The 20,884-nt window shown below is 45.4% G+C and overlaps 1 protein-coding gene across 4 annotated transcripts in view; it reads left to right on the forward strand.

The window, feature by feature from the left end:
* Nucleotides 1–20,884, forward strand: part of nbeal2 (neurobeachin-like 2) — a 126,395-nt gene that overhangs the window by 31,811 nt on the left and 73,700 nt on the right. For 3 of the 4 annotated variants that reach the window (XM_055902953.1, XM_055902954.1, XM_055902955.1), the window contains exons 7-16: nt 2,162–2,247; nt 2,452–2,664; nt 4,371–4,467; nt 5,517–5,623; nt 7,430–7,522; nt 8,552–8,635; nt 12,823–12,921; nt 13,576–13,917; nt 16,238–16,557; nt 20,559–20,691. In XM_055902953.1, the coding sequence (XP_055758928.1) occupies nt 2,162–2,247; nt 2,452–2,664; nt 4,371–4,467; nt 5,517–5,623; nt 7,430–7,522; nt 8,552–8,635; nt 12,823–12,921; nt 13,576–13,917; nt 16,238–16,557; nt 20,559–20,691 (1,574 nt within the window). The remainder of the gene's footprint in view (nt 1–2,161; nt 2,248–2,451; nt 2,665–4,370; nt 4,468–5,516; nt 5,624–7,429; nt 7,523–8,551; nt 8,636–12,822; nt 12,922–13,575; nt 13,918–16,237; nt 16,558–20,558; nt 20,692–20,884) is intronic. The other variant, XM_055902957.1, reaches the window with a different exon arrangement.

Here is a 20,884-nt window from a genome sequence, read left to right on the forward strand (position 1 = left end):
GTGCACCTGGCCCCCTTGGTTAGCACGCACTGCGCCCGGCCCGCCACAGGAGTCGAGGAAATCCCTACCGGCCAAACCCTCCCTAACCCGGACGACGCTAGCCCAATTGTGCGTCGCCCCACGGACCTCCCGGTCGCGGCCGGCTGCGACAGAGCCTGGGGGCGAACCCAGAGACTCTGGTGGCGCAGTTAGCACTGCGATGCAGTGCCCTAGACCACTGCGCCACCCGGGAGGCCCTACATTGTAGGATTTTTAATGAATTTATTTGCAAATTATGGTGGAAAATAAGTATTCATATATACCTCTGTGTATATAACTACTTCTATTCATATATACCTCTGTGTATATATAACTACTTCTATTCATATATACCTCTGTGTATATATAACTACTTCTATTCATATATACCTCTGTGTATATATAACTACTTCTATTCATATATACCTCTGTGTATATAACTACTTCTATTCATATATACCTCTGTGTATATATAACTACTTCTATTCATATATACCTCTGTGTATATATAACTACTTCTATTCATATATACCTCTGTGTATATATAACTACTTCTATTCATATATACCTCTGTGTATATATAACTACTTCTATTCATATATACCTCTGTGTATATATAACTACTTCTATTCATATATACCTCTGTGTATATATAACTACTTCTATTCATATATACCTCTGTATATATATAACTACTCAGACTACCTTTATACTAGCCTGTTCTCCTGTTCCAGTAATATACAGCTTTCCTTTAGGCTGCTCAAAATGTACTTTTCTCCCTTTGGAGAAACACAAGAGTCCAGCAAGAGTCCAGTCGATATGTTCTGTCTTGATCTAAAGTTAATTATGTTATTTTCTAATTAGCAGTGTTCTCTCACTGGGATCTTCGTTTATTAAACGCTTCTATTGCTAGCGTCCTTTGATTAGCACGGTGCTTAAACCACGTGGGAAACCGGTTGAGTGTGTAGATGACAGAAAGCTCAACGTGACTGTTAACACCATGCTATTGAGAGAGGGAAGTGTTTGAGCTGCATCTCAGTTGGCACTGTATTCCCTATATAGTGCAGTGCTTTTGACCAGAGCCCAGTGGGCTCAGCCTCTGGTGTGTATAATACTGCTAGCAGTTGTTGGACCTATTACTAAGGCTTATGCGATGTCACGTTCGTCAAAGAGAGGAGACCAAGGTCGCAGCGTGATGTAAATACATTCTTTTTTAATTAATGAATAAAACACTAAACAAACTAACAAAACAACAAAATGAACGTGAAGCTATAAATAATTGAGTGCTGACATGCAACTACACATAGACAACTACCCGCCAATACAGGTGGGAAAAGGCAACCTAAGTATGGTTCTCAATCAGAGACAACGATAGACAGCTGCCTCTGATTGAGAACCACACCCTGCTAAACACGCAGAAATACAAATCATAGAAAAGGGAACATAGAATGCACACCCAAATCACACCCTGACCAAACCAAAATAGAGACATAAAACACTCTCTACGGTCAGGGCGTGACATGGGATCTCCATTGTCTTGATACATAACCTTGCCTAACGAGGGCTCAACCCACATCCTGCTATTTCTCAATGCTGTCCCAGTGTGCCTTGGATTTCCACATCTCGTTATGACATCACAGTATACTGGCTGTGCATACTGTCTTGTACAATGTATTGCCATTAGCCAGGTCCCAGATCTGTTGTCTCCTTCTGTAGGCTGGTCCCAGATCTGTTGTCTCCTTCTGTAGCCTGGTTCCAGGTCTGTTGTCTCCTTCTGTAGCCTGGTCCCAGGTCTGTTGTCTCCTTCTGTAGCCTGGTCCCAGGTCTGTTGTCTTCTCCTGTAGCCTGGTCCCAGGTCTGTTGTCTCCTTCTGTAGCCTGGTACCAGATCTGTCGTCTCCTTCTGTAGCCTGGTCCCAGATCTGTTGCCTCCTTCTGTAGGCTGGTACCAGATCTGTTGTCTCCTTCTCTAGGCTGGTCCCAGATCTGTTGTCTCCTTCTATAGACTGGTCCCAGATCTGTAAGTGCTCTTGTCAACTCCATTGCTCATTGTCAAGCCAAACCTTTTGGTATGGTACAGACTGACTCAGGCTAGATTGCCATGTCATCAAAACAACAACCATCAATGTGACGTTGTTTCACAGACAGCCTGCAGGACAGCCAGCAGATCCCAGAGGTCCTCACTCTCCGATTGGTCCATCTCCAAGGGGCTGTCATCAGTGGCAGCAAGGTAAAGCACTCCTACTGTACCTCTCTTCAGAATTGTGTGTGTGTGTGTGTGTGTGTGTGTGTGTGTGTGTGTGTGTGTGTGTGTGTGTGTGTGTGTGTGTGTGTGTGTGTGTGTGTGTGTGTGTGTGTGTGTGTGTGTGTGTGTGTGTGTGTGTGTGTGTGTGTGTGTGTGTTAACTCGTATGTACTGTATCTATGCATTCCAGAAGAACGGCCTGCTCTCCATCACCCTGCAGTCTGTGGAGGACCTTCTTTCTGTACTCAGAGCCTGGTGCCTCCGGACCTCCTCCAACCCCAAGGACCCCACGCTGCTACGGCTGACCCTGCAGTGCCTGACTGCAATGGTGCATATCCTCCACTCCAGTAGCCCTGCAGAGCGCCGGCTGGAGATCAGGACCGTGTTGGATGGCTACTTCCAGGTAGTAGCAACAGCAGTAGGAGAAGTAGTAGCAGCAGTAGTAGTAGGAGAAGTAGTAGGAGGAGAAGTAGTAGGAGAAGTAGTAGGAGAAGTAGTAGCAGCAGTAGTAGTAGGGGAAGCAGGAGCAGCAGCAGTGGTAGTAGCAGTAGCAACAGCAGTAGGAGAAGTAGTAGTAGGAGAAGTAGTAGCAGCAGTATTAGTAGGAGAAGTAGTAGGAGAAGTAGTAGGAGAAGTAGTAGCAGCAGTAGTAGCAGCAGTAGTAGTAGTAGGAGAAGTAGTAGCAGCAGTAGTAGCAGCAGTAGTAGCAGTAGGAGAAGTAGTAGCAGCAGTAGTAGTAGGGGAAGCAGGAGCAGCAGCAGTGGTAGTAGCAGTAGCAACAGCAGTAGGAGAAGTAGTAGTAGGAGAAGTAGTAGCAGCAGTAGTAGTAGGAGAAGTAGTAGCAGCAGCAGTAGTAGTAGGAGAAGTAGGAGCAGCAGCACCAACCTGTAGCACGCGCTCCAGCAGGTATATTTCACTGGTCTTCCCCAAAGCCAACTCCTCCTTTGGCGCCTTTCCTTCCAGTTCTCTGTTGCCAATGACTGGAACGAATTGCAAAAATAACTGAAGCTGGAGTCTTACTTACCTTTTTAAGCATCAGCTGTCAGAGCAGCTTAATGATCATTGCACCTGTACACAGCCCATCTGTAAAAATATATATTATTTTATTTTACCTTAACGGGGCAAGCCCGTTAAGAACAAATTCTTATTTACAATGACGGCCTAGTGGGTTAACTGCCTTGTTCAGGGGCAGAACGACAGATTTTGACCGTGGCAGCTCGGGGATTCAATCGACCAACCTTTCTGTTACTGGCCCAACGCTCTAACCACTAGGATAATAGCCCACCCAACTACCTCATCCCCACATTGTTATTTATTATTTTGCTCCTTTGCACCCCAGTACCTCTACTTGCACGTTCATCTTATGCACAATTTATTTATTTCACCTTTATTTAACCAGGTAAGCTAGTTGAGAACAAGTTCTCATTTACAACTGCGACCTGGCCAAGATAAAGCAAAGCAGTGCGACACAAACAACAACACAGAGTTACACTATCCATCAATCCTCTGTTTAATTGCTAAATTGTAATTATTTCGCCACTATGGCCTATTTCTTGCCTTACCTCCCTGAACTTACTTCATTTGCACACACTGTATATAGATTTTTCTATTGTGTTATTGACTGTACGTTTGTTTATCCCATGTGTAACTCTGTGTTCTTTGTGTCGCACTGCTTTGCTTTATCTTGGCCAGGTCGAGGTTGTAAATGATAACTTGTTCTCAACTGGCCTACCTGGTTAAATAAATAAAGGTGAAATAAATAAATAAAATATATATTTTAAAAAGTAACAGTAGTAGTAGTGGGAGAAGTAACAGTAGGAGAAGTAGGAGAAGTAGTAGTAGTGGGAGAAGTAACAGTAGTAGAAGTAGCAGCAGCTGTATTAGTAGCAGCAGTAGTAGCAGTAGTAGTAGTAGTAGTAGCAGCAGCTGTAGTAGTAGTAGCAGTAGTAGCAGCAGCTGTAGTAGCAGCAGCAGTGGCTGTAGTGGCTTGATCTTGTTGGGACAGCGGGTAGGAGGGTAGGAGTTTGTGGGTAGGAGGGTAGGAGTGTGGTTAGCATGGCATTGGTGTTTGTGTTAATGGAGGTATGCAACTGTTTCTGATACTTCCAGGTCCTGAACTGGAACCGGCCTCCAGGGCTAGGGAACGAGCAGGAGGACGGGCAGAGCTGGGAGGAACACCTCATCACTCTCCAGAGTCACATGCTGAGTAAGAGGCCTCATCATTGAAAAAACACTCCCCAAATATTAGTCTGCTCACACTAATGTTTGTGCCATCATGCCCCATATGGAAAACAACCATGAAAAACAAATAACAATCTTGTATGGCAGAAGAAGATTATTAGTACAGAAATCTAATAAGTAACTGTTAAGATTTACTATGTTTTGCCTTATACACTATATGGACAAAAGTATGTGGACATCCCTTCAAATTAGTGGATTAAACTATTTCAGACACAAACCCAGATTCGCTGACAGGTGTATAAAGTCGAGCACACCGCCATGCAATCTCCATAGACAAACATCTAGAATGTCAATGTATGCTGTAGCGTTAAGATTTCCGTTCACTCGAACTAAGGGGCCTAGCCCGAACCATGAAAAACAGCCTCAGACTATTATTCCTCCTCCACCAAACTTTACAGTTGGCACTATGCATTGGGGCAGGTAGCGTTCTCCTGGCATCCGACAAACCCAGATTCATCTGTCGTACTGCCAGATGGTGAAGAGTGATTCATCACTCCAGAGAACGCGTTGTCACTGCTCCAGAGTCCAATGGTGGCGAGCTTTACACCACTCCAGCCCACGCTTGGCATTGCGCATGGTGATCTTAGGCTTGTGTGCGGCTGCTCAGCCATGGAAAACCATTTTATGATGCTCCCGATGAACAGTTCTTGTGCTGACGTTGCTTCCAGAGGCAGTTTGGAACTCGTTGTGAGTGTTGCAGCCGAGGACAGACGATTTTTACGCGCTATGCGCTTCAGCACTTGGTGGTCCCGTTCTGTGAGCTTGTGTGTCCTACCATTTCGTGGCTGAGCCATTGTTGCTCCCAAATGTTGGCACTTCACAATAACAACACTTACATTTGACCGGGGCAGCTCTAGCAGGGCAGAAATTTTACGAACTGACTTGTTGGAAAGGTGGTATCCTATGACGGTGCCACGTTAAAAGTCACTGTGCTCTTCAGTAAGGCCATTCTACTGGAAATGTTTGTCTAGTTTTTATGGTGTTGTTGATGATGAGTCGTATTGTCGTCAACAGCTTCGGTGCCTGAGATCCTGCAGTGTTCAGACAGGCCGGTGCTGCAGGCCATCTTCCTCAACAACAACTGCTTCGAACACATCCTCCGACTCATCCAGAACAGCAAGGTCTGTCTGTCTCTCTATCCATCCGTCTGTCTGTCTGTCTGTCTGTCTGTCTGTCTATCTGTCTGTCTGTCTGTCTGTCTGTCTATCTGTCCGTCCGTCCGTCCGTCTGTCTGTCTGTCTGTCTGTCTGTCTGTCTGTCTGTCTGTCTGTCTCTCTGTCTATCTATCCGTCTGTCTGTCTGTCTGTCTGTCTATCTATCCGTCTGTCTGTCTGTCTGTCTGTCTGTCTCTCTGTCTGTCTGTCTATCCATCTGTCTGTCTGTCTATCCATCCGTCTGTCTGTCTATCCATCTGTCTGTCTGTCTGTCTGTCTGTCTGTCTATCCGTCCGTCTGTCTGTCTATCCATCTGTCTGTCTGTCTGTCTGTCTGTCTGTCTGTCTGTCTGTCTGTTTGTCTGTCTTTCTCTCTGTCTGTTTGTCTTTCTGTCTGTATGTCTGTCTGGCTGGCTGGCTGTCTGGCTGTCTGTCTGGCTGTCTTTTCTCTCTGTCTGTCTGTCTGTCTATCCGTCCATCTGTCTGTCTATCGGTCTGTCTGTCCATCCATCTGTCTGTCTGTCAGTCAAATGTCAGTGGTTAACAAAGGTGTGTCCATGCAGCAGGTGTGTCCTTCCTGTAGCAGGTGTGTCCTTCCTGTAGCAGGTGTGTTCTTCCTGCAGCAGGTGTGTTCTTCCTGCAGCAGGTGTGTTCTTCCTGCAGCAGGTGTGTCCTTCCTGTAGCAGGTGTGTCCTTCTTGTAGCAGGTGTGTCCTTCCTGTAGCAGGTGTGTCCTTCTTGTAGCAGGTGTGTCCTTCTTGTAGCAGGTGTCTCAATCCTGTAGCAGGTGTGTCCTTCCTGTAGCAGGTGTGTCCTTCTTGTAGCAGGTGTGTCCTTCTTGTAGCAGGTGTGTCCTTCTTGTAGCAGGTGTGTCCTTCTTGTAGCAGGTGTGTCCTTCCTGTAGCAGGTGTGTCCTTCCTGTAGCAGGTGTGTCCTTCCTGTAGCAGGTGTGTCCTTCTTGTAGCAGGTGTGTCCTTCTTGTAGTAGGTGTCCTTCCTGTAGCAGGTGTGTCCTTCCTGTAGCAGGTGTGTCCTTCCTGTAGCAGGTGTGTCCTTCCTGTAGCAGGTGTGTCCTTCCTGTAGCAGGTGTGTCCTTCCTGTAGCAGGTGTGTCCTTCCTGTAGCAGGTGTGTTCTTCCTGTAGCAGGTGTGTTCTTCCTGTAGCAGGTGTGTCCTTCTTGTAGCAGGTGTGTCCTTCTTGTAGCAGGTGTGTCCTTTCTGTAGCAGGTGTGTCCTTTCTGTAGCAGGTGTGTCCTTTCTGTAGCAGGTGTGTCCTTCCTGTAGCAGGTGTGTCCTTCCTGTAGCAGGTGTGTCCTTCCTGTAGCAGGTGTGTCCTTCCTGTAGCAGGTGTGTCCTTCCTGTAGCAGGTGTGTACTTCCTGTAGCAGGTGTGTACTTCCTGTAGCAGGTGTGTCCTTCCTGTAGCAGGTGTGTCCTTCCTGTAGCAGGTGTGTCCTTCCTGTAGCCGGTGTGTCCTTCCTGTAGCAGGTGTGTCCTTCCTGTAGCAGGTGTGTCCTTCTTGTAGCAGGTGTCCTTCTTGTAGCAGGTGTGTCCTTTCTGTAGCAGGTGTGTCCTTCCTGTAGCAGGTGTGTCCTTCCTGTAGCAGGTGTGTCCTTCCTGTAGCAGGTGTGTCCTTCTTGTAGCAGGTGTGTCCTTCCTGTAGCAGGTGCTGCCACAGTGGAGAGCCAAACATGGTCCTCTCTGAGTTGACATTGTCTCTCTGTCTGTCTGTCCGTCTGTCTGTCCGTTTGTGTGTCCGTATGTGTCCTGTCCTGTAGCTCTATCACAGTAAGAGGTGTAGGTCGGAGCGTGAGGGGGTGTGTGACCTCACCACACGTTTGCTCACGGACACAGAGGTGGAAGTGGACCAGGTACTTTCCCTCCATGATCATGTTGAAATAGGTCTGACTGTCAGCAGAAAACTCAGCCTCTTCTCTCTCTCTCTCTCTCTCCTCCTCTCTTTATCTCTCTCTGTCTTGCCCTCTCTTTCGCACACTCTTTCACTCTTTCATGCTCTCTCCTCTCCCTCCTATCCCTCCTCTCCTCCCTTCTCACCTCCCCCACCCACCTCATAGTCTATAGCTACATAGTATAATTGCACTACCTGCATAATCTACAAATGAGGGCGATTGGCCAGACTTCCTGGTAAAGAGGCATCCTGTTTAAAGAGCTCAGAGAGATGGAGGGTAGGATGATCTGTGTACTAGACTAGTATCTCTCTCTCTTCTTTTTGTTGTTGACAATTAGTTTGTTTTTCTACAGAACTCAGTCAAGTATACAGCCCCCCCCTCCACCTCCCCCCCCCCTCTCTTCTTACACACTATGTTCTCTAATAGAGGCTGAGTGTCCTGCTGTCATCAGTAGGTCAGATTGTGTGTGTGTGTGTGTGTGTGTGTGTGTGTGTGTGTGTGTGTGTGTGTGTGTGTGTGTGTGTGTGTGTGTGTGTGTGTGTGTGTGTGTGTGTGTGTGTGTATGTGTGTGTGTGTCTGTGCTCATCTCTCCACGCATGTATCACCTTACTGTCTCAAGGCTCCTGTTGGGATCCTCCTCCTGCATGTCTGCTGGTTTGGTATCTTTCACAATGTTTTGTGGTTGTAGATGTGTGATGGAATCTGTGTCCTATTCAGCGCTCGGTTATTGTGTAACAATGGGTTTTGCTTGTGTGTCACATTCTTTTTTGTGGCAGAAGACTTTTGCAATCGTATTAGTTGTGTGTGGGTTTGGGTTCTGCATGTCAACACCTGTCATTAATTGACCCAGTTGTTATGGTAACTTCTGTCTTTTTCCTGTGTGTGTTTTCATGTATATATGTCCCCTTGAGATGGTGTGGGGTGTCACCTGTGCATACTGTATGTTAAGTCTGCGGTGTCACATCTTATTATGTCCCCCTGACTGTGTAGGTTTTGGAGAAAGGTTCCGACTGCATCACAGTCCATGCCCTCGGAGTCCTCACATCCATCATGAGTAACTCCCCTTCTGCCAAGGTAAGGATTTCTACAACTAGTGTGGCCCGCTGGGTATTGAACCCTAGTCATCCGGACTACATTAGCCCTCCCAGTTGAAGCCTAGGCAGTATTTCAGGGAGATTACACAGTCTTCAGGTCTTAGGCAAGGCTCTTCATCACACAGTCATAGTTCTAGTACCATCTTCCTCTGTCTGACACACACACACACACACACACACACACACACACACACACACACACACACACACACACACACACGTATTCAGAACAGAAAAAGAGCCGGATAAGGCTTGACACTGTTTTCAGTCTTGTTTAGACAGTCTCATTGTCCTCCTGTCTGTTGTGTGGCTCTTTGCCAGGGAGGAAGTTCTTTAATTCTATCTCTGTCCCAAATGGCAAACTATTCCCTGTATAGTGCACTGCTTTTGACCAGGGCCCATAGGGTTCTATATAGAGAATAGGTTGCCGTTTGGGAGGCAGGCTGTGTCTCTGTACATTACTAGCCTGTCTATATGTGTGTCTCTGTACATTACTAGTCTGTCTATATTAGTGTCTCTGTACATTACTAGTCTGTCTATATGTGTGTCTCTGTACATTACTAGCCTGTCTATATTAGTGTCTCTGTACATTACTAGCCTGTCTATATCTGTGTCTCTGTACATTACTAGCCTGTCTATATTAGTGTCTCTGTACATTACTAGTCTGTCTATATTAGTGTCTCTGTACATTACTAGTCTGTCTATATTAGTGTCTCTGTACATTACTAGCCTGTCTATATGTGTGTCTCTGTACATTACTAGCCTGTCTATATTAGTGTCTCTGTACATTACTAGTCTGTCTATATTAGTGTCTCTGTACATTACTAGTCTGTCTATATTAGTGTCTCTGTACATTACTAGTCTGTCTATATTAGTGTCTCTGTACATTACTAGTCTGTCTATATTAGTGTCTCTGTACATTACTAGCCTGTCTATATTAGTGTCTCTGTACATTACTAGCCTGTCTATATTAGTGTCTCTGTACATTACTAGCCTGTCTATATTAGTGTCTCTGTACATTACTAGCCTGTCTATATTAGTGTCTCTGTACATTACTAGTCTGTCTATATTAGTGTCTCTGTACATTACTAGCCTGTCTATATGTGTGTCTCTGTACATTACTAGTCTGTCTATATTAGTGTCTCTGTACATTACTAGCCTGTCTATATTAGTGTCTCTGTACATTACTAGTCTGTCTATATTAGTGTCTCTGTACATTACTAGCCTGTCTATATGTGTGTCTCTGTACATTACTAGTCTGTCTATATTAGTGTCTCTGTACATAACTAGCCTGTCTATATTAGTGTCTCTGTACATTACTAGTCTGTCTATATTAGTGTCTCTGTACATTACTAGCCTGTCTATATTAGTGTCTCTGTACATTACTAGCCTGTCTATATTAGTGTCTCTGTACATTACTAGCCTGTCTATATTAGTGTCTCTGTACATTACTAGCCTGTCTATATTAGTGTCTCTGTACATTACTAGCCTGTCTATATTAGTGTCTCTGTACATTACTAGCCTGTCTATATTAGTGTCTCTGTACATTACTAGCCTGTCTATATTAGTGTCTCTGTACATTACTAGTCTGTCTATATTAGTGTCTCTGTACATTACTAGTCTGTCTATATTAGTGTCTCTGTACATTACTAGTCTGTCTATATTAGTGTCTCTGTACATTACTAGCCTGTCTATATTAGTGTCTCTGTACATTACTAGCCTGTCTATATTAGTGTCTCTGTACATTACTAGCCTGTCTATATTAGTGTCTCTGTACATTAGTAGCCTGTCTATATTAGTGTCTCTGTACATTACTAGCCTGTCTATATTAGTGTCTCTGTACATTACTAGTCTGTCTATATTAGTGTCTCTGTACATTACTAGCCTGTCTATATTAGTGTCTCTGTACATTACTAGCCTGTCTATATTAGTGTCTCTGTACATTACTAGTCTGTCTATATTAGTGTCTCTGTACATAACTAGTCTGTCTATATTAGTGTCTCTGTACATTACTAGTCTGTCTATATTAGTGTCTCTGTACATTACTAGTCTGTCTATATTAGTGTCTCTGTACATTACTAGCCTGTCTATATTAGTGTCTCTGTACATTACTAGCCTGTCTATATTAGTGTCTCTGTACATTACTAGCCTGTCTATATTAGTGTCTCTGTACATTACTAGCCTGTCTATATTAGTGTCTCTGTACATTACTAGTCTGTCTATATCTGTGTCTCTGTACATTACTAGTCTGTCTATATTAGTGTCTCTGTACATTACTAGTCTGTCTATATTTGTGTCTCTGTACATTACTAGCCTGTCTATATTAGTGTCTCTGTACATTACTAGTCTGTCTATATTAGTGTCTCTGTACATTACTAGCCTGTCTATATTAGTGTCTCTGTACATTACTAGCCTGTCTATATTAGTGTCTCTGTACATTACTAGCCTGTCTATATTAGTGTCTCTGTACATTACTAGCCTGTCTATATTAGTGTCTCTGTACATTACTAGCCTGTCTATATTAGTGTCTCTGTACATTACTAGCCTGTCTATATTAGTGTCTCTGTACATTACTAGTCTGTCTATATTAGTGTCTCTGTACATTACTAGTCTGTCTATATTAGTGTCTCTGTACATTACTAGTCTGTCTATATTAGTGTCTCTGTACATTACTAGTCTGTCTATATTAGTGTCTCTGTACATTACTAGTCTGTCTATATTAGTGTCTCTGTACATTACTAGCCTGTCTATATGTGTGTCTCTGTACATTACTAGCCTGTCTATATTAGTGTCTCTGTACATTACTAGTCTGTCTATATTAGTGTCTCTGTACATTACTAGTCTGTCTATATTAGTGTCTCTGTACATTACTAGCCTGTCTATATTAGTGTCTCTGTACATTACTAGCCTGTCTATATTAGTGTCTCTGTACATTACTAGCCTGTCTATATTAGTGTCTCTGTACATTACTAGTCTGTCTATATCTGTGTCTCTGTACATTACTAGTCTGTCTATATTTGTGTCTCTGTACATTACTAGCCTGTCTATATTAGTGTCTCTGTACATTACTAGCCTGTCTATATTAGTGTCTCTGTACATTACTAGCCTGTCTATATTAGTGTCTCTGTACATTAGTAGCCTGTCTATATGTGTGTCTCTGTACATTACTAGCCTGTCTATATTAGTGTCTCTGTACATTACTAGCCTGTCTATATTAGTGTCTCTGTACATTACTAGTCTGTCTATATTAGTGTCTCTGTACATTACTAGTCTGTCTATATTAGTGTCTCTGTACATTACTAGTCTGTCTATATTAGTGTCTCTGTACATTACTAGTCTGTCTATATTAGTGTCTCTGTACATTACTAGTCTGTCTATATTAGTGTCTCTGTACATTACTAGTCTGTCTATATGTGTGTCTCTGTACATTACTAGTCTGTCTATATTAGTGTCTCTGTACATAACTAGCCTGTCTATATTAGTGTCTCTGTACATTACTAGTCTGTCTATATTAGTGTCTCTGTACATTACTAGCCTGTCTATATTAGTGTCTCTGTACATTACTAGCCTGTCTATATTAGTGTCTCTGTACATTACTAGCCTGTCTATATTAGTGTCTCTGTACATTACTAGCCTGTCTATATTAGTGTCTCTGTACATTACTAGCCTGTCTATATTAGTGTCTCTGTACATTACTAGCCTGTCTATATTAGTGTCTCTGTACATTACTAGCCTGTCTATATTAGTGTCTCTGTACATTACTAGCCTGTCTATATTAGTGTCTCTGTACATTACTAGCCTGTCTATATTAGTGTCTCTGTACATTACTAGTCTGTCTATATTAGTGTCTCTGTACATTACTAGCCTGTCTATATTAGTGTCTCTGTACATTACTAGCCTGTCTATATTAGTGTCTCTGTACATTAGTAGCCTGTCTATATTAGTGTCTCTGTACATTACTAGCCTGTCTATATTAGTGTCTCTGTACATTACTAGCCTGTCTATATTAGTGTCTCTGTACATAACTAGCCTGTCTATATTAGTGTCTCTGTACATTACTAGTCTGTCTATATGTGTGTCTCTGTACATTACTAGCCTGTCTATATGTGTGTCTCTGTACATTACTAGCCTGTCTATATCTGTGTCTCTGTGTTCTTCTCCCTCCAGGAGGTTTTCAAGGAGAGGATCGGCTACTCCCAGCTGTTTGACGTGCTGAAGAGTCAGGGTCAGCCCACTAAACGCCTGCTGCAGGAACTCATGAACATGGTGAGCAGATCCACATCTCACTTCATCTGGTTAAAGGGATACTAATGTAGAGTGTAAAGGGAGAGGTTGTCATGTTGTCATGAAGGGATACTAATGTAGAGTGTAAAGGGAGAGGTTGTCATGTTGTCATGAAGGGATACTAATGTCGAGTGTAAAGGGAGAGAATGTCATGTTGTCATGAAGGGATACTAATGTCGAGTGTAAAGGGAGAGAATGTCATGTTGTCATGAAGGGATACTAATGTCGAGTGTAAAGGGAGAGAATGTCATGTTGTCATGAAGGGATACTAATGTAGAGTGTAAAGGGAGAGAATGACATGTTGTCATGAAGGGATACTAATGTAGAGTGTAAAGGGAGAGAATGTCATGTTGTCATGAAGGGATACTAATGTAGAGTGTAAAGGGAGAGAATGTCATGTTGTCATGAAGGGATACTAATGTAGAGTGTAAAGGGAGAGGTTGTCATGTTGTCATGAAGGGATACTAATGTAGAGTGTAAAGGGAGAGAATGTCATGTTGTCATGAAGCCCATTAGTCATTTACTTGTCATCGTTCTGTGAGTTAGATATATTTGGACTTCCACAAAAAACCTCTCACTCTCTCACTCCTCCCTCATTGCCCTTCTCTTTTCTCTCCCTCTCCTTCTCTCCATTAGGCGGTGGAAGGGGAGCACGCCCACGCCCATCACCTGGGTATCAGTAACGACCAGCCCCTCCTCCTCCTCCTACAGTGGCTGCCTGACCTGGCCCCCCAGAGGGACCTGCAGCTCCTGGTAGCCCAGTGGCTGGCTGCGGTGTGCGGGGGCTCCCTGTCCTGCCGTACGGTGGCTGTGGAGGCCGGCCTGGTGGGGGCTGTGCTCCATGTCCTCTCCCAGCCACAGAGACTGGACCGTCAGTGTGCCGACGGCCTCCTGGGTATGTTACAGGACATGGGGTCTCTCTGTCTGAGGCCTGCTGAGCTGAAGTCTCTGTTGAGGCTGCTCCGACCCCTCCACCAGGTATTTCATTTCAAATTGATGCTCTGGAATGCTTTAATTTGTATAATATACAGTGTAATATACAGTGTAATATACAGTGCCCTCCGTAATTATTGGGACAGTGAAGCATTTAAAAAAGAAAATTGGGCTTTATACTCCAAATATCATACCCCCACCCAAAATACTAACCTCGCCTGTTATTGTAATGGTGAGAGGTTAGCATGTCTTGGGGGTATGATATAAAATGCTAACCTCCCCTGTTATTGTAATGATGAGAGGTTAGCGTGTCTTGGAGGTATGATATAAAATGCTAACCTCCCCTGCTATTGTAATGGTGAGAGGTTAGCATGTCTTGGCGGTTTGATATAAAATGCTAACCTCCCCTGCTATTGTAATGGTGAGAGGTTAGCGTGTCTTGGGGGTATGATATAAAATGCTAACCTCCCCTGCTATTGTAATGGTGAGAGGTTAGCATGTCTTGGGGGTATGATATAAAATGCTAATCTCCCATGTTATTGTAATGGTGAGAGGTTAGCATGTCTTGGGGGTATGATATAAAATGCTAACCTCCCCTGTTATTGTAATTGTGAGAGCTTAGCATGTCTTGGGGGTATGATATAAAATGCTAACCTCCCCTGTTATTGTAATGGTGAGAGGTTAGCGTGTCTTGGGGGTATGATATAAAATGCTAACCTTCCTTGTTATTGTAATGGTGAGAGGTTAGCATGTCTTGGTGGTATATTTGTGCGTCTGTAACTTTCTCACTCATCGTTATTCACGATTCATTCAGGACTATCCCTAATCATGGTAGCATCCACATTAATGTAGAACTGTTAAGGAACATTCTATTCTTATTTACAATAAAAAAATGACTCGACACATTATTTACCATTCATTTCTATTGGGCACAAAATAGTTTTTGTTGTGTTTCAGATTAACAGCAAATACATCCAACAAGTTTGTACAGTCACCAGCTTGATATAGTCATTGTGTGAAAATGGGACCAAATATTAAACTTCTGACTGCTTTAATACACACAGAAGTCAATTTGACCCAATACTTTTGGTCTCCTAAAATTGGGGGACTATGTATTAAAAAAGGGCTGTAATTTCTAAATTGTTTACCCAATATGGATGAAAATACCCTCAAATTAAAGACGACAGTATGCACTTTAACCTCATAGTCATTGTTTGATTTCAAAAGAAAAGTGCTTCACTGTCCCAATATTTACAGAGGGCACTGTAAAACCATTCAGAATCAGAACTTTATTGCAATGCAACAACAGTTACTAGGAATTTATGTTGATGTTGTACATAGAAGCATCTACATCACCAACCTTAACAATTCATCCAGATAGCACCCCTCTGTCCAGATAACACCCCTCTGTCCTGATAACACCCCTCTGTCCAGATAGCACCCCTCTGTCCAGATAGCGCCCCTCTGTCCAGATAGCGCCCCTCTGTCCAGATAGCGCCCCTCTGTCCAGATAGCGCCCCTCTGTCCAGATAGCGCCCCTCTGTCCAGATAGCGCCCCTCTGTCCAGATAGCGCCCCTCTGTCCAGATAGCGCCCCTCTGTCCAGATAGCGCCCCTCTGTCCAGATAGCGCCCCTCTGTCCAGATAGCGCCCCTCTGTCCAGATAGCGCCCCTCTGTCCAGATAGCGCCCCTCTGTCCAGATAGCGCCCCTCTGTCCAGATAGCGCCCCTCTGTCCAGATAGCGCCCCTCTGTCCAGATAGCGCCCCTCTGTCCAGATAGCGCCCCTCTGTCCAGATAGCGCCCCTCTGTCCAGATAGCGCCCCTCTGTCCAGATAGCGCCCCTCTGTCCAGATAGCGCCCCTCTGTCCAGATAGCGCCCCTCTGTCCAGATAGCGCCCCTCTGTCCAGATAGCGCCCCTCTGTCCAGATAGCGCCCCTCTGTCCAGATAGCACCCCTCTGTCCAGATAGCACCCCTCTGTCCAGATAGCGCCCCTCTGTCCAGATAGCGCCCCTCTGTCCAGATAGCACCCCTCTGTCCAGATAGCGCCCCTCTGTCCAGATAGCGCCCCTCTGTCCAGATAGCGCCCCTCTGTCCAGATAGCGCCCCTCTGTCCAGATAGCGCCCCTCTGTCCAGATAGCGCCCCTCTGTCCAGATAGCGCCCCTCTGTCCAGATAGCGCCCCTCTGTCCAGATAGCGCCCCTCTGTCCTGATAACACCCCTCTGTCCAGATAGCACCCCTCTGTCCAGATAGCCCCCCTCTGTCCAGATAGCACCCCTCTGTCCAGATAGCACCCCTCCGTCCAGATATCATCCTATATACAGCACATGACCACCCTTAGATAAAATTCTCTCCCTTACCAGGGGCAGGACGTGTTGGCAGGGAAGGGGGCGGGGACACACCCTTACTGCGCCCGCATCATCCGGGTGCTGGCGGCGATGGCGGCCAGGGAGGGGAGGAACAGCGCCCTGCAGTATTTTGACCTGACCCATCCCCTGGCAGGGATCATGGTGCCCACGGTCCAGCGCTGGCCAGGCAGTGGGTTTTCCTTCCACGCCTGGCTCTGTCTCAACATGGACTTCCCACAATACCACTCCACGCCTAGCGCCCGCTCGTCTGCTGGGGCACCAGGGGCAGCAACCCGGGGTATGGGCAAAGGCCCCCGCAGGAAACAGCTGTACAGGTACCAGACTGGAGAGATGGGGATACACCTAAGACCACACTACTGCTTGATGTGTGCTGGCCCAATGAGAGAGCTGGTGCTGGCCCACTGAGAGAGCCGGTGCCGGCCCAATGAGAGAGCCGGTGCCGGCCCAATGAGAGAGCCGGTGCCGGCCCACTGAGAGAGCCGGTGCCGGCCCACTGAGAGAGCCGGTGCCGGCCCAATGAGAGAGCCGGTGCCGGCCCAATGAGAGAGCCGGTGCCGGCCCACTGAGAGAGCCGGTGCCGGCCCACTGAGAGAGCCGGTGCCGGCCATATGAGAGAGCCGGTGCCGGCCATATGAGAGAGCCGGTGCCGGCCCACTGAGAGAGCCGGTGCCGGCCCACTGAGAGAGCCGGTGCCGGCCATATGAGAGAGCCGGTGCCGGCCCAATGAGAGAGAAAATCCCCCCACGTCTCTCAAGTGCTTTAATTCTACAACCACAATAAACAATTTTTTTCAATATGGGCCGTTTTATTTTCAGGCAATGTTGTTGAAGGTTGGGGCTGTTGGGGTGACCATATTACCGCCACACTGGCAGTCATTATGAACGCAGTAAAATTACACGTGTCCGTTGAGTCACGGTGACCGTTGAGTCACGGTAATCTCATCTCATGCACTCTGGTCATGCTTTGTTAGCACCCAACTCACTAACGACCATCAGGTTCTAATGGCCTGGTACTCAGGGCTCTATTGTCCCTCCATCAGGTCCTAATGGCCTGGTACTCAGAGCGCTATTGTCCCTCCATCAGGTCCTAATGGCCTGGTACTCAGGGCTCTATTGCCCCTCCATCAGGTCCTAATGACCAGGTACTCAGGGCTCTATTGTCCCTGCATCAGGTTCTAATGGCCTGGTACTCAGGTTTCTATTGCCCCTCCATCAGGTCCTAATGACCAGGTACTCAGGGCTCTATTGTCCCTGCATCAGGTCCTAATGACCAGGTACTCAGGGCTCTATTGTCCCTCCATCAGGTCCTAATGACCAGGTACTCAGTGCTCTATTGTCCCTCCATCAGGTCCTAATGACCAGGTACTCAGGGCTCTATTGTCCCTCCATCAGGTCCTAATGACCAGGTACTCAGTGCTCTATTGTCCCTCCATCAGGTCCTAATGGCCTGGTACTCAGGGCTCTATTGTCCCTCCATCAGGTCCTAATGACCAGGTACTCAGTGCTCTATTGTCCCTCCATCAGGTCCTAATGGCCTGATACTCAGGCCTCTATTGTCCCTCCATCAGGTCCTAATGGCCTGGTACTCAGTGCTCTATTGTCCCTCCATCAGGTCCTAATGACCAGGTACTCAGTGCTCTATTGTCCCTCCATCAGGTCCTAATGACCAGGTACTCAGGGCTCTATTGTCCCTCTAACCACTCTGACATCAATGCAATCTAAAATCACATCAAACACTTATCAAAACATTATGGTGCTTTTAAAAGACCCCTCACTGTGATGATCAGGTTGAGGAAAGAAGTTCAATAGCAGGTTGAAAGCCTTTACATATTAGTAAAGACAAGATTACATGGAGAATAGACTGATGGGTAAATGTTGAGTGTAAAGTTGTCAAATAACTGTAAATCTAGCATACAGGGCCTGTTTCAAATGAACATTTTTACACTCAACATACCCACCGTGTGTTCACTCGCTCCGGAATGGAAAAATATCCTTTCTATTTTATTCAGCTAAGTTCAAATATATTCTTCTTACTATAAAATAATGGGACGGGACTTATAAGCATATCTTGTCAGCTAAATGAACTAGCCTGTAGCCTCTGTCATGGAGCACAGCCAGATAACATACCGTATCTTGTCAGCTAAATGAACTAGCCTGTAGCCTCTGTCATGGAGCATAGCCAGATAACATACCGTATCTTGTCAGCTAAATGAACTAGCCTGTAGCCTCTGTCATGGAGCACAGCCAGATAACATACCGTATCTAGTCAGCTAAATGAACTAGCCTGTAGCCTCTGTCATGGAGCACAGCCAGATAACATACCGTATCTAGTCAGCTAAATGAACTAGCCTGTAGCCTCTGTCATGGAGCATAGCCAGATAACATACCGTATCTAGTCAGCTAAATGAACTAGCCTGTAGCCTCTGTCATGGAGCACAGCCAGATAACATACCGTATCTAGTCAGCTAAATGAACTAGCCTGTAGCCTCTGTCATGGAGCACAGCCAGATAACATACCGTATCTAGTCAGCTAAATGAACTAGCCTGTAGCCTCTGTCATGGAGCACAGCCAGATAACATACCGTATCTTGTCAGCTAAATGAACTAGCCTGTAGCCTCTGTCATGGAGCACAGCCAGATAACATACCGTATCTAGTCAGCTAAATGAACTAGCCTGTAGCCTCTGTCATGGAGCATAGCCAGATAACATACCGTATCTAGTCAGCTAAATGAACTAGCCTGTAGCCTCTGTCATGGAGCACAGCCAGATAACATACCGTATCTTGTCAGCTAAATGAACTAGCCTGTAGCCTCTGTCATGGAGCACAGCCAGATAACATACCGTATCTAGTCAGCTAAATGAACTAGCCTGTAGCCTCTGTCATGGAGCATAGCCAGATAACATACCGTATCTAGTCAGCTAAATGAACTAGCCTGTAGCCTCTGTCATGGAGCATAGCCAGATAACATACCGTATCTAGTCAGCTAAATGAACTAGCCTGTAGCCTCTGTCATGGAGCACAGCCAGATAACATACCGTATCTAGTCAGCTAAATGAACTAGCCTGTAGCCTCTGTCATGGAGCACAGCCAGATAACATACCGTATCTAGTCAGCTAAATGAACTAGCCTGTAGCCTCTGTCATGGAGCACAGCCAGATAACATACCGTATCTAGTCAGCTAAATGAACTAGCCTGTAGCCTCTGTCATGGAGCATAGCCAGATAACATACCGTATCTAGTCAGCTAAATGAACTAGCCTGTAGCCTCTGTCATGGAGCACAGCCAGATAACATACCGTATCTAGTCAGCTAAATGAACTAGCCTGTAGCCTCTGTCATGGAGCACAGCCAGATAACATACCGTATCTAGTCAGCTAAATGAACTAGCCTGTAGCCTCTGTCATGGAGCACAGCCAGATAACATACCGTATCTTGTCAGCTAAATGAACTAGCCTGTAGCCTCTGTCATGGAGCACAGCCAGATAACATACCGTATCTAGTCAGCTAAATGAACTAGCCTGTAGCCTCTGTCATGGAGCACAGCCAGATAACATACCGTATCTAGTCAGCTAAATGAACTAGCCTGTAGCCTCTGTCATGGAGCACAGCCAGATAACATACCGTATCTAGTCAGCTAAATGAACTAGCCTGTAGCCTCTGTCATGGAGCATAGCCAGATAACATACCGTATCTAGTCAGCTAAATTAACTAGCCTGTAGCCTCTGTCATGGAGCACAGCCAGATAACATACCGTATCTAGTCAGCTAAATGAACTAGCCTGTAGCCTCTGTCATGGAGCATAGCCAGATAACATACCGTATCTAGTCAGCTAAATGAACTAGCCTGTAGCCTCTGTCATGGAGCATAGCCAGATAACATACCGTATCTAGTCAGCTAAATTAACTAGCCTGTAGCCTCTGTCATGGAGCACAGCCAGATAACATACTGTAAGGCAACTCATATTCTGTTCTTCTGAAATCCATTTTATTCATATCATAATGTTTCTGTAGACTAAAATAAATCATGGATTTATTGTGATGGTGTCTATTACATAGATGTATTATTAGATGTTCCAAAGGTGTGTGTTATATGTTCTTTACCGTGAGACCAGCAGGCTTTTGCATGACAATAACCGTCTGGCAGAATGTCATGACCGCCACAGCCCGAGTTGAAAGCAATATGATCTAAAAGTATGTAACTGGCAGAGTAACTTAATATTGTCATCAGTTGGATCAAATTCAATTCCATTCAGTTCACTTTATTGATCCCCCGAGGGGGCAGTTATTGATGTGTTTCCTGTCTCCTTGGTGCTTAGCCTGTTGACAGCCGGCGGTACAGGTTTAGAGGCTTTCTTCACCATGGAGGGAGTGTTGGTGGTGGCTGTCTGCACTAAGAAAGACTACATGGTCGTGTCCCTGCCAGAACACCCTCTAACAGACTGCTGCTGGGTAAGATACACACAGAGATATAGGGACAGAGGATGGGGACCCTATTCCCTATACAGTGCACTACGTTTGACCAGGGTTCATTAGTTCCTGCCAAGGCAGCAGCTACTCTTCCTGGGGTTTATTATGGATCCTCATTAGTTCCTGCCAAGGCAGCAGCTACTCTTCCTGGGGTTTATTATGGATCCTCATTAGT

Source organism: Salvelinus fontinalis, chromosome 38 (assembly GCF_029448725.1).
Source record: "Salvelinus fontinalis isolate EN_2023a chromosome 38, ASM2944872v1, whole genome shotgun sequence".
Lineage (NCBI taxonomy): Eukaryota > Metazoa > Chordata > Actinopteri > Salmoniformes > Salmonidae > Salvelinus > Salvelinus fontinalis.